At 42.0% G+C, this 15,000-nt stretch overlaps 1 protein-coding gene across 2 annotated transcripts in view; it reads left to right on the top strand.

The window, feature by feature from the left end:
- The window catches only part of LOC143127173 (uncharacterized), a 30,275-nt gene that overhangs the window by 2,084 nt on the left and 13,191 nt on the right, over positions 1-15,000 (top strand). For both annotated transcript variants that reach the window (XM_076288486.1, XM_076288485.1), the window contains exon 2: positions 8,501-8,584. In XM_076288486.1, the coding sequence (XP_076144601.1) occupies positions 8,501-8,584 (84 nt within the window). The remainder of the gene's footprint in view (positions 1-8,500; positions 8,585-15,000) is intronic.

The following is a 15,000-nucleotide window of genomic DNA, read 5'->3' as shown; positions in this document are numbered from 1 at the left end:
CAGATGGTTTTAGTGTTGAGTACAGTGTTTTGTACAGTGGAGAAGAAGGGCTCAAAATCAAAAGTTGAAGTTGTTTATTTCAGTTCTTAGAGAGACTGAGGATTGTGCCATTTGGGAAAAGAAATAGCCACTGCCCTCAACGTCACTTCCGTCGTCCACATGACGTAGCAACAAAACTCTCAACAGTGCGACTTTGACCACTTCGCAAGATATACAAACAGACGGCAAAATGTTTAATCTGATCATCCTCACCGATGACAACAGGAAAGGACTGAACACAGATCAATCAGGAGTCGGACTGTGAGAGTGTCCGAAAGCTTCTGCATGGTGGGAGGTGGAGTCGGACTGTGAGAGTGTCCGAAAGCTTCTGCTGGGTGGGGAGCATAGCACGTGTCTACAGGCGACGCCCCTGAGTCCTTCCAATGTGCTACTCACATATAATGTGACTGTATGGGTTTTATTTCATACAAGCAATCAGACACAAACACACTGACGAAGGCCATCAGGCCGAAACGTTTGTTCGTTGACCCCTGTTGCTAAATGGAATAAAAGCAAGAAAGAAAGATTTTTGGAGTGCGGCCATTCTGTGATTTTATACTAGCAAGCAGACACACACACACACATACACACACACACTCACAAGCAAAAACTCTCACACAGAGAAGGACACATATATTACACATATATTATACACAAAATCAAACGCACACATGCACAATTGCACACTCAATTACATACACAAAAGTTGCAAGAGTAGGGGATGGAGTAGGAGATGGAGACAAATTGACAAGTGTGATTCATTTTTGCGGAGAGAATGTGCAGGACTGAGCGGCGGTCACATTTTGTACCGCTTTGTGGTACATCTAGTTTCATACAAACTGAGTTTTTTTCTAAAAGAAGGGTTAGAGGAAATAGATCCAGTTTCTTAAAAACTCACCACCAAACCGACGATGTCTATGTGTGAATGCTGCCACTAATGGCAGTTATGGTTGGCTGTCCTGTGTTCTAAGGAATGGATGTGTTTGGACCGTGTGGTCATTTGCACAGGGAGGAATGGATGTGTTCGGACCAGAACATCATGTACGATACGGATCGCAGGTCGTAGGAGTGAAGCGGGTGGCAGGACGGTGGCTCTCGTGTCGACCTCTGTGTCCACACATCCCAGGCTACTGGCCAGGGCTTTCACGCCTCTAATATATCAGGGGTTTCACACATTAGCCTGAGCAGTATAGCAGTGCCCTCTATGTCATGTGGAGTTATTGCCGTATGATCTCAGGAGAACGCATCTAAATAAATCCATTATTTACCCACGTTGCAATGAAAACCCGCAGAGAATGTGAAGAGTTTGGGTTTAAAACGCTATATCTCCATTTTTACAAACATTAAAAAGTTGTGTAATTTAATTGTGTATTTCAGGTAATATCAATAAAGTTGCAGTTGTGTTGTTCTGATTGAGTACAGATTAATCAAACAACAACACCCAATTACAGCTCTACTGAAATTAAAACAAAATTTAAAAAAATGATTTATGAAAATTTGTTGAAATGGAGGATATAGCATACAGTATATCAAACTCTTCATATCTCTTCATATCTCTATGGCTACAGGTGTATAGCATATATCCAACTCTTCATATCTCTATGAATAAGCGTTTAGGATTCGCTTGGCTACAGGTGTGTGGTGGCCATGTTGGGGGTGGGACTAACCTTTTGTTTTCCTTTTTTTAATTTAAATTTCTTTAACATATATCACCCAGGGGATATACAGTACATACGAGATGAAACACAAAGAAAAGAAGCACAAGACACAAAAAAACAAACAGAAAATCAGACACAAACACAAGACAAAAAAAAAAAAAATCCAGAAGACACAAAGAAAAAATACATAAGTAAATTTAAAATAAAATAAGAAGAGAAAAGAAGTAAAAAGAAATGTGTGTGTGCTTGTGCATGGGTGTGTGTGTGTGTGTGTGTTTGTGTGCGCAGTGTATGTGTGTGGGATGCATCATGTGCACATCATCGGCCCTTCTTTTCCTTTTTAATGTATGTTGTGTTTTAATGTTGTGTTTTTAATGTATGTTGTGTTTTTAATGTATGTTGTGTTTTAATGTTGTGTTTTTAATGTATGTTGTGTTTTAATGTTGTGTTTTTAATGTATGTTGTGTTTTAATGTATGTTGTGTTTTAATGTATGTTGTGTCATGTCTGTCATGTCTGTGTGTTCTGAATGGACCCCGTGCCTGGCACAAAAGGTGATGATGATGATGGTGGTGATGATGATAATGATGATGATGAAATGGTCACTACTGAATGTCTCCTGTAGGATAGACTGGCATCTGACACAACTTATAGACCTTGGCGGTGGTAGTGTAGTGATTAGGGAGCTGGGCTAGCGTGCAGTATAGCCTGAAAGTTGTGGGTTCAATTCCCGGCTTCCACCGTTGTGCCCTTGAGCAAGTTGCTCTGGGGACAGTGTAATCCCTTGCAATAAAGTTCACATGTCACTTTGGACAACAGTGTCTGCTAAATTCATACAATTTAAACATAATATATATATAAATAAAAAAAAATATGTAAAAATCTTACAATAGGTTTTGCTTCCATGAAAACAGCTGTATGCTGAGACCATGTTGAGCGCTCCGCCATCATCAGGATAAGCTCAACCATGATCAGCTGCCATTATCAGGATAAGCTCCACCATGATCAGCACAATGATCATGACATGAGAGACATCATCGAGCTCTTAGAAAGAATGGACAAAAACATTTGCTGAGTTTGGTCTCTTCTTCTGAACTTAGTTTGCGTAACTGTTGAATCAGGAAGGGCTTGTGGTTTTGTAGTAGTGTTGTCTAAAAGCCTTATTAGCAAAAAAGCCAGGATCTGACCTGTGTGTGTGGAGTGTTTGTGTGTGTGTGTGTGTGTGTGTGTGTGTGTGTGTGTGTGTGTGACTGTTGGTCATCTGGGGTCTGATGACTAAATACAAAAATGTCACCCCACTGTCAGAGATCTGTTAAGCATTTGGATTGTCCAGATAATGCCCTGCAACACAACACACACACACACACACACACACACACACTTCAGATGAGTGTTGGCAGTCCCGGTGGAAAAAAGAAAGAGGGGAAATAGTTTGTTTTGGACGGGCCTGAAGCTCATTGCCCTGTAACGACCCCTCCACCACCCTCCATGTGCTCCACACCACCTCCACCTCCCCCACGAGCTGATAGCCAGAGGGAGCCCATACACCACTTCCCCTCACTGGTAGACGGGGCTGGGGTGGGTGGGGGTGGTGGGAGGGGGTTATCATTGTCCCCTGATGCCGTAATCTGCCCACTATCAGTACAAATCTTCCCCTCTGAATGATGCCACCGCAAGCTGGGGGCAGAAACAGCCTGTGGGCATTCTCACCATACCTCACCCACACACACACACACACAAACAGACACACAATACCACACCATACCACACACAAAAACACACAAACAGACACACAATACCACACCATACCACACACACACACACACAATACCACACCATACCTCACCCCCCCCCCCCCACACACACACACAATAGCACAGCATACCACACCCACACACACACAATACCACACCATACCTCACACACAAACAAACACACACACACACACACCATTCCAAGCTTATCAGGGGGTGTCTCTTCCTACATGCCACCATAATATTGTAAACACACAGTCAGACTAACACACTATTGTTTTCCTCTTCAACAACACACAGCACAGTCAGACTAGCACACTAATGTTTTCTTCTTCAACAACACATAGCACACAGTCAGACTAGCACACTAATGTTTTCCTCTTCAACAACACATAGCACACAGTCAGACTAGCACACTAATGTTTTCTTCTTCAACAACACATAGCACACAGTCAGACTAGCACACTAATGTTTTCTTCTTCAACAACACATAGCACACAGTCAGACTAGCACACTAATGTTTTCCTCTTCAACAACACATAGCACACAGTCAGACTAGCACACCAATGTTTTCCTCTTCAACAACACATAGCACACAGTCAGACTAGCACACCAATGTTTTCCTCTTCAACAACACATAGCACACAGTCAGACTAGCACACTAATGTTTTCCTCTTCAACAACACATAGCACACAGTCAGACTAGCACACCAATGTTTTCCTCTTCAACAACACATAGCACACAGTCAGACTAGCACACTAATGTTTTCCTCTTCAACAACACATAGCACACAGTCAGACTAGCACACCAATGTTTTCCTCTTCAACAACACATAGCACACAGTCAGACTAGCACACTAATGTTTTCCTCTTCAACAACACATAGCACACAGTCAGACTAGCACACTAATGTTTTCTTCTTCAACAACACATAGCACAGTCAGACTAGCACACTAATGTTTTCCTATTCAACAACACATAGCACACAGTCAGACTAGCACACTCATGTTTTCTTCTTCAACAACACATAGCACACAGTCAGACTAGCACACCAATGTTTTCTTCTTCAACAACACATGGCACACAGTCAGACTAGCACACTAATGTTTTCTTCTTCAACAACAACAGATAGTATTTATATAGTGTGGGCATCCAAAGCATTTTACAGGAAAGGGGGGGACCTCATCTGGGTGATGCAAAGCAGCTATCGCATGCCACATGCTCACTTGAGGTGTAGAGTGTTTCCTGCTAGCATGCTAGGTGGACTTTTAATTTGTTTTTAATTCTGGGAAGTCCTCCCCGTTTCCTGAATCACGGCCTCATGGGTGCTTATGTCAGTCGTGATTACACCATAACAATGCTAACAGGCTTTTATCTCAACATCAGGAGATGAAGTGATGCTAAATGGCGTCACACACTCAAACACATCGACAACTCAGCACACACACACACACACACACACACACACACACACACACACACACACACATCAACAACTCAGCAGCACACACACACACATCAACAACTCAGCAGCACACACACACACACACACACACATCAACAACTCAGCAGCACACACACACACACACACATCAACAACTTAGCAGCACACACACACACACACACACACATCAACAACTCAGCAGCACACACACACACACACATCAACAACTCAGCAGCACACACACACACACACACATCAACAACTCAGCAGCACACACACACACACACACACACACACACACACACACACACACACACACACACACACACACACACATCAACAACTCAGCAGCACACACACACACACATCAACAACTCAGCAGCACACACACACACACACACACATCAACAACTCAGCACACACACACACACACACACACACACATCAACAACTCAGCACACACACACACACACACACACACACACACATTAACAACTCAGCAGCACACACACACACACATCAACAACTCAGCACACACACACACACATCAACAACTCAGCACACACACACACACACATCAACAACTCAGCAGCACACACACACACACACACACATCAACAACTCAGCAGCACACACACACACACACACACACACATCAACAACTCAGCAGCACACACACACACACACACACACACACATCAACTCAGCAGCATTGTTAATCGCTTGGTCCTATGCCATCAGGAGTGGGACGCTACGTGTTACCGGGAGATTTCCCGCTCCAGTGGCACCCTCCCGACAGGGGGTGAGGGTGTTGATGGGAGTGTCACGGTTGCTCATCTGAAATCTTCTGTAGTCTCCTAAGCACAAGTTATCATAGCTGTGACCCCGCTATCACCAGGGCTGAGCTGCGGGGAGGGGCCACAGGAAATGAGAGTGGGGGCAGTGTTTCCAGATTGGGCGGGTGCCTGCCCAATTGAGCTTCTTTTGACTTCGTCGGGTGGGGAAAAATAAGCCGTAGGCAGGCAGATAAAATTTGAGTTAAAATGTTTTTTCTATGACAAAATCGTTTTTGGGGCGTTTTTTTGCTGGAGAATGCGGGTTTTCAAACGTGATTGGGCGGAAATCACTCATCCCAATCTGGCAACACTGGGGGGGGGGGATATCATCATACCCTTTTTAAGATCACAGTGATACAAACAGCGATATCATCATGCCCTTTTTAAGATCACAGTGATCAGCTCAGCCACAAAATGTTGAAGGCCGACCGAGAATTTGTTTTGCCATTATTTCATTTCTGTCAAGGTTCCATTACATTAATACACAGGATTAGATGTTAAATTCAATTTTGATTTCTGTCAAGGTTCCAGATGAAGATGTGTTTGAGACCAGCTGAGGGGGAGCTGTTGCACTAAATTACACCTAGCTAAAACAAACTTTTAAAATGTATACATGGTTATTTCTTGCTATTTTTAGGTAGTTTTTGAATGATTCAAACTAAAATCCCAACACTTTGAAGTCCTTTTCAAGAGGAGTTTGTCACTCATAAGTTCTTGACCCATTCCAGCTGTTTCCATTGTTAGATATCCTCTCTCACAGGGAGGCTGAAACAGGAAGTCTGACAGGAACTCTTGTTTCTGCTGGTTCCAGACACCGTTCCTTGTTCCACTTCCCTGTCAGTCTTATAAAGTTCTCCTGATCTATACGTAAATCGTCCCCTTAGAATTATAGGGTTCTTTCTGACATTTTTGTCAAAATTGAGTTATTGACATATTCATATTCTGTAACTACTTAATAAAGTTTCTTTAAGTTTTATGTATTGTTGGACATTATATCTCCTGGTCCATCCATAAATGTTGGTGGGAATTATTATTCATGGCATTTGCCATTTCTTTGTCATTACTATGCAGGAACAGATTGTTATCTAAAATGGATAGTTCCGGTCCTTGATTATTATTTGGCTGAATCACGGCTGAATACACCTTGACCATATTTTGTTCTATATTACTGCGCGACCATAACTTGATACAAAAAGTTAAAGTATAGCTGCGTCTCGATGTTGCTTGGCAACCATTTAGATAGAGTAAATATATTTCTTGGCGGAATAATGATTATCTATGAATAATCATTACATTTCTCATTGGTGTGCCTTTATTTTTTATGAAATCTTGCCAGATATATATATAGTAACCGTTTCAGAAAAAGAACAGATTGCTACACTGTACCGCACTAATATTACTTCTAGTAATATGAAATGTTAGCCTGACGAGCCAGACGCACATTTAAATGTAGGGTCTGCACTCACCTTTTGCCAACTTAAAAAAAGCTTAACTCGTGTCACGCTGTTCGCCAACAGTAACATCCATCTTCTTTGTTTTCAAGTGGCAGGGAATTCAAGCCAAACCGTTGCAACTCTGCCATCAATCATTCTGTTAAGCCCGCCTAACGTCTTATTGGCCTGATAGAAGTTTAATTTTTCAGCTCACAAGCCAACGGAGAGTTGCTAGTCTAGCCCTGGCAGCAAATGTAATTTGCTGCCGCTAGGGTGCGTCTAAATTTCTAGGCTAATGAAATGTCTAATAACATGTTAATATTTACATTTATTAATTTGGCATATGCTTTTATCCAAAGCGATTTACATCAATTTTTTATTACAACGGCCATTGTCACCAGAGCAACTCAGGGTTAAGTGCCTTGCTCAAGGACACAATGGTGGAAGCTGGGTATTGAACACAACTTTACAGGATACTGCATGCTAGCTAGTTTCTTAACCGCTAAGCTACCACGGAACTGTAGCCTACTGGAGCAAACAGGGCTTACTAATAAAGTGCTGTTTGATGGTCGCCCTACATAGATCTTTTTAGTCGATGTTGACTTTGAGTATATTTGTTGGATGTGTATCCTAGCCGCAAATCAATCTTCCTCTAATTATACAATGAAGGCAACCTTGAACCCCATTTGTACAGTATCAATACATGCACTGCTTGTCCAGGTGTGTGTGTGTGTGTGTGTGACAACAGATAACAGGCCGCTGGTCGTGCCTCTTACACTCCTCAGGGTGTTGGCCGGACAGGAGGTGTGGTGCGGTTGCCGCCGGTAACAATGTTGGGCTGGAAGCAGGAAGCCATTTTTCACAGGCCTGGCCCCTCAGACAGGATATAACAGCAGGGCTTAGGGGTCGAACTGGACGCTCACTCTCTCACTCAGTCTGTCACACACTCACACACTCACACACACACACACACACACACACACACACACACATATACACACACACACACACACACACTCCAGGGCTAGGGTGGCCATTTTGAAGGCATTAGCACTGGCCGGTGGACCAGAGCCAATCAGGAAATACCACAACTTGCTTGATGACCCGGAAGTGATGGCCATTTAACCCGGAAATGACATGAGCAATTAAGCCTAGCCTGAGGTGATTTGTCATGCCTGGACAGGGTAATAGTTATAGCTGTAATATTTTTTGCCTTGTCAGTGTCTGTCTGATTTAGCTGCTCAGGCTTCTTTCCTACCGTTTGGTATGGACAGTGCAGCAGAAAGCCAATGCACATGTGAGCGGTGTTCTAACCCTGCATCACCTTCTGTTGACAGGAACCCAAGAACACATCCCAAATCCTTCAACAAATGAACAGACCAATTCTACTAAACCCACACCAAGTAACAACGATTCTGAAAGTAAGAGAAGTTATATTTGTGAAAAAAATATTATTATATAAGGTCTTTTACTGCTATAGGGCAATTCCACGCAAAACTGTCACGTCCATAACGCCAACTAAATACCATGGCATTGTGTTGGCGTTATGGATGTTACAGTTTTGCGTGGAATTGCCCTATAAATTTGACTACAATATTTGGTTGTTTTTGCTACTTTTGTCTTTGTCTATAATAATAATGATTAATTAATATTATAAAATTAATATTATTAAATAATTACATGAATACATAGATAATCATTGTTGCATAGGTGCCAACTCTCACGCATTGGCCGTGAGACACACGCATTTGATTAGTTTCACACGCTCACACGCCACACCCCCGATTTCTCACGCTGAAGTGTCAACCCGGTCGGTCAGATGCCTGAAAAATGAGTTTAGCGATCGACTAGTTATGCTTTCAGAGATGGTGAGAGGGTTCAAGAGCACCCCCTGTCTGTGGAATTTTCTAAATGTTCTCTCATTTGCGATGCTACTTCAGAAGCCGTCCCAGGCGCATCCCCCCCCCCCCCCCCCCCCCCCCGCATTTCCCCGGCTTCAGGTATGCTTTGAGTATTATTGAGTATTTTTCACGCTGAAGTGTCAACCTGGTAGGTCAAATACCTGGCAGATGAGGTTCAACTAAACTAAACCTATACATATGATATCACACATCATGTGAACGAGCGGAATCTAAGCTTTCCAATGATATTAGCGCCAAGTTGCTGTGATAAATGGTTCGCGAGAAAATTAACATTGAACCGACGTGCAATTTATGCTAATCATATTTGCATTTTGCACACAGTGCACACCCATTACTTTCGGTTTAATATCTCACTAACCCTTCACACAACACGTGGCAAACAGCAAACCATACTGAATACGAGGATATAAAGCATGCCTCTGTGCAATAAGTTGTTGCTGAGTAATCCGGTTTTGAAATTGCAACACATTTCTACATAGCCTCATTGGGGCGAAATTATGTGTAATGTATTCTAATGTAAACTATTTGTCAGTAGGCCTACATACATTTTTGTAAATTGCTCAGCCATAGATTATCCCACTATCATGGTTCTTATATTGTCAGGTTCCAGCCAATCCCACTTACACAGGTAAATGAATATATATTGGCATGCTTCCTAGTGACATTAGTGCAAAAATATGAAGAAAATCAAATAATGAGACACAAATATTGATATAAAGCCTGACATAAGCCATATGCAAACATTCACATCATACGTTTCCAGATATGGCTATCCTGAAAAAGGAAGAGCATGTTATAGGCTATGGCCATTACAATGACCAATATATTATCTTAAATTAACTAGCTGAATAACACAGGTGACCACTTCTGCATAATTTCATGGAGTGCTGAAATGTACACACATTTTTGAACATTTCTGAACTGTGAAATGTAGAATATGTTTTTGTGGTTGTGAACTTATTGCAATATCACCATAACTATTCCACCTAGTGTGCATGGTTATAATTCTGAAGTGCAAAATAGCTTAGCTATAGCACAAATATTTCCATAAAAATAAGCAAGTCTGACCAATTTATTTTGAAAGTGCACCTGGTTGATGCATTTAAAAGTATACAAACATTTCTTAAATTTTTACAAAACACCCACCCACTTTTAAAAATTGTTAGGTTGACCCCCCCCCCCCCCCCCCCACACACACACACACACACACACACACACACACTTTTGCCGTGCGAAATACCAGTGCTGTTTTCAGCATCTGTTTAGTGCTTCATTGTCATTTTCATTGGATTCTCCCATGTGCGCGTAAATCGCTCGTAAGCTTTTTTTTTTGTTACACACACTCCAATTCCGCTTAAGTCACACACACAGTGACAAGCGGCAAATCCCCCGCAGTGTTGAAGAGATCAGTCGTCCCCCTCAGGCAGTGTTGTAATGTAACAGAGTACAAATACTTCGTTACTGTACTTAAGTAGAAATTTCACGTATCTGTACTTTACTTCGCTATTTAAATTTATGTCAACTTCCACTTTTACTCCACTACATTTCCTAGATAAAATGTATACTTTTACTCCGTTATATTTCCACTAAGCATCTTCGTTACTCGTTACTAAAACATAAAATTAGAAAAAATGTGTGCGACTGCAATAAGGGAGGTTTGGCGAATCACTGCTCCTAGATTGCATTACGCACGCTGCCCGCTCTATTTCAGCTCTTGTTTGTTGCTAAAGGAGGAGAACGCACAACTGAAACCGCCATGGAAGCACGAGCACCTACTGGAGGACCTCCCGTTATCATAGATTACCCGACGATAGTGGTGAACTCGGTGAACAGGGTAGTGGTAAATATAACGTCATACACCCGTGGCCATATTTGCAAGAAATGTTTCTGTACATCGGCTACCTGCCCTAGCGGCCTGTGAAAAGCTATTTATCCATAGCATCGCAGGAGTTGTCTTCAGTCCAAGAAGAGTAAGACTGAATCAGGCCTGGGGTGGGTAATCGGGAGAATTCCCAGTGGGCTGCTTCACTTTTGGCCCGGTCGAGGAAACAAATATTGACATTTGTCACGTTAGTCTATCTTTTTTTTTTTTAAAGTAGGACACGTTCCGCATTCTGTGTATGACACCAATGCAATGCCTCTGCATGGGTTGTAGCCTACGTGAGGGAGTTCTCCCCTCCCAAAAAGAGTTGGTTGGGTCCATATAGTCTTTTCCAAAAAGCTTTCTCAGATACGGATAACCAAGCGGCCCTACAGTAGACACAAGCGTCAGGAAGGATGGAGGGTAGAAAGAGGCCAGGTGAGAGATCAACCAGTCGACCACTGAAAATGATGAGCCCGAAATTAGTGATGAGGAGGCCATGACTACAGGGACAAGTAGAGAGGATAAATTAAAGTTATTTAATGTAAGAAAGAGCAATTACCCTACATGATAAACCTATATGCCTTGTTTGCTCAGAAGAGGGTGTAGTAAAGGAGTAGGCTAAATCACCAAACAATATAGCCTACCCATGCAAAAAACATGTAGCCTAAACACTAGTTCAATATGCCTCTTTGTCGAAGCATGGGAGGCTACATTTCAAAGGCTTTCTTTCTTTCTTTCTTTCTGTTTTGGTAACTAGTAGGAATATTTTGGTAATAGTGGAATATTTCTTGTTAACTTCTCAGTTGAAGTGAATTATTATACAACCTTTACACATTTGTTGAACCATGGTACTAATAAAAACTACAGGATAGTAAGAGCTGAAATGTTGCTTATTTTATCCAATTTCCACCACTATGGTCGGTCTTGGGCCTGAAACTCCCGGGCACTGAATTCCGGCAACTTTGAAAACCAGCTTCTTTCGTAAGCCCTAGAAATGCTCATGCCACATGACCAAAATGTTTTCCCTACAAGCAGGTCATTTTTTTTTTTTTTGTGAAAGAAATAAGTTATTTATTTTTCATTTCAGAGAATTGTGCCTAAAAAGTCCTAGAAAAGAATGTGATTTGATTTGATGAGTGAGATTAAAAAGATATGGGAACCCTGAATATGCTTTATGCTTTACTATAAGAAAGCCAAAATAAAGTTTACAATAAAAGTTCAAAATAAAACCGCTTGCTTTTTACTTTTTACTTTTACTTCAAATACTTAAGTACATTAAATATCAGAAAATTACTTTTGATACTTAAGTACAGTATATATCAGATACTTTAAGACTTTTACTTAAGTAATATTCTAAAAGGCAACTTTCACTTCTACCAAAGTCTTTTTCTAGTACGATACTTGTACTTTTACTCAAGTATTGCTTTCTAGTACTTTATACAACACTGCTTATAGGTACGCCAAATAAATAATAACCTATAGGTTTACGCTAGGCTATGTAAAACTCCCTATTAACAGCATCACGTCACTAACCACAGCTAAGACTGCACAATCTCAGTTCACTCTGTTGGATATCTGAAGCCAGTTTGTCTATTTAGATACTGTGAATCCTCAAATTATGGCCGGGGTCTTAAGACAAAGTACAGGTCTTTAGGGGCAGGATTGTATTCGAGACAGCCCTTTATTTCTTATGCGAGTTTTATTTTGAGACATGCGTTTCTTGGAGCAGCATACTGGTAGGCCTTCAAAAGCATGACATTTTCGGTTTAGTTTGATATTTAATTTACTTTTGGACTGTTTGATTATATTGTTAAATGTTGGGACTGATGGGCACTGAAATCAGGGGAGGTATTTGATGATCACTATTACGTTCCATGTAGTTGAAAGAGTGTCGGGATTTCAAACAAACCATCCGCTTTCATGCGTTCATTGAACGTCCGCGGTGCTGTAATGGAAACCTTATTGCGTAGCCAAGTAGCCTATATATTGAGTTATTTTTAAATTATGCATGATTTACTTTTTAATAATTTCGTAGGCTGGCTTTATTTTGTTATATAGAAGTATCTAAATAACCTGTTAAAATGTAGCAGAATTCAGGAAATTGCATCTAGTCCAAAAAAATTTCGGGGGGAGGACCCCCATACCCCCCGCTGAAATGTCCCACCCACTTTCAGAATGCCTCCGACGCCCATGGTCCTAGTAGTAGGCCAGATCCCTTTGATACCAATGTTAATTAAACTCTGGTCCCAGGGATGGATTACTGCACGGGCCTTCCAGGCCCAGGCCCCCAAGGTATCAGGGGGCCCTGAAGCCCAAGCCTTTGCATGGAATCATTGCCTCAATATCAACACATCAGGATGTAGGCTATGAATCTGATTGAATTTAGTATTGGCCATCCCCAAAATGCACCAGAATAACCACATTATGCGACAAATTATTGGGGAGCCCTTAATACATCTGGGCCCAGGGGCCCGAAAGTTCATAATCCGTCCATGCCTGGTCCCTACACCTGAGAACCACTGATGTATGTTTTTTTGACTGTACGGTATAATGCTGAATGAGCCAAACAAAAATTTCCGCAGCAAAATTTTGGTTGGCCCCACCGAATCTCACTCCAAGGTTTTTTGAAAAGTTGGCAGCCCTGTTGTTGTGGTTAGTGTGTGAGATCCCTGATGACCTTCTACCACCAATAGCCATAACCAGTGAGTTATGAATAACTGGAATCACCAGATTCTTTGACACTGTAGGTGTTTTTAGACAGAGATCCCTCAATAATGATGAGGAAAGGAGTCGTCATTATCGTGCGTTCCAACGTTTAAACAGCTCTCAATCTGGAGTGTTTTCAGACACAGCTGACAGAATGAGCCGACTTACATGGCGTTCACGGTGTCATAACTGTCCTGAACAGAAAATAGGTTTGTATTTTTGAGCTGATTTTAAATCCCACGCCACAGCAGATGATTTCATAATTTAGTAGGCTCTGGGGAAGATGCTGAAGATCATCACGGAAGTAGTCTGATTGAAAGAGACATTACTGGTTTCACAAAATAGCAGTTTGTTCAGGTGCTCAAACACTTATCCCATAAGATTCCATTCAAAAACCCCAGTTTGTTGTGATTGATAGATATGATAGCTCCCTTTCCAGGTGATCTCTGGGTTTTAGCCACCATGCTAGCAGTCTGACATGGCACAGGGGTTTTAGCCACCATGCTAGCAGTCTGACATGGTGTTTTAGCCACCATGCTAGCAGTCTGACATGGCGTTTTAGCCACAATGCTAGCAGTCTGACATGGCACAGGGGTTTTAGCCACCATGCTATCAGTCTGACATGGCATTTTAGCCACCATTCTAGCAGTCTGACATGGCATTTTAGCCACCATTCTAGCAGTCTGACATGGCGTTTTAGCCACAATGCTAGCAGTCTGACATGGCGCAGGGGTTTTAGCCACCATGCTGGCAGTCTGACATGGCGCAGGGGTTTTAGCCAGCATGCTAGCAGTCTGACATGGCGTTTTAGCCACAATGCTAGCAGTCTGACATGGCGCAGGGGTTTTAGCCACCATGCAATTGAAGGGAATATTTCTGTATGACCATTTCTGGCCCCAGACTAAATGGAGGCTTAGCTCCATTTACATTGAAAGTGTATTCTGTCTTTCTTGCTTTGATGTATTCAATGCAGATGTAGGTGTGAAATGCTCCCCACTGGGCACCTTTTGCCTACACCATCTGTTCCACAAGCTCCTTTGTGGAACCTTCGGGTAGACAAAGACCCTGGGTTAAAACTTCTAGCTGAATTATATGTTTGTGTTATTAACTGTAAATGTATTCATGTTTGGTATCATTCTTATAGTCTCAGTACAAGGAGTACAATGAATTAAGTGTAAGAATGTTTAAAACATCCTGTATAACATTTCTACCTGAGGAGCCTGCCTTGTATGTTAATAAGTAAGTGGGTGTGTGTAGGTGTGTCTGGGTGTGGCTGACGGAAACGGCGGGAAAGGAAAGCCAATCAGAGGACGTCGCACCTATGACCACCACGTGAACCACACCC

The sequence above is a fragment of the Alosa pseudoharengus genome, unplaced genomic scaffold, assembly GCF_046254945.1.
Source record: "Alosa pseudoharengus isolate Yale_2024_CS ecotype anadromous, Long Island Sound unplaced genomic scaffold, YU_APseudo_1.1 YU_APseudo_1.1_scf_17, whole genome shotgun sequence".
In the NCBI taxonomy this organism is placed as follows: domain Eukaryota; kingdom Metazoa; phylum Chordata; class Actinopteri; order Clupeiformes; family Clupeidae; genus Alosa; species Alosa pseudoharengus.
The sequence above is the reverse complement of the archived record's forward strand: the minus strand, read 5'-3'. Positions and strand labels throughout refer to the sequence as shown.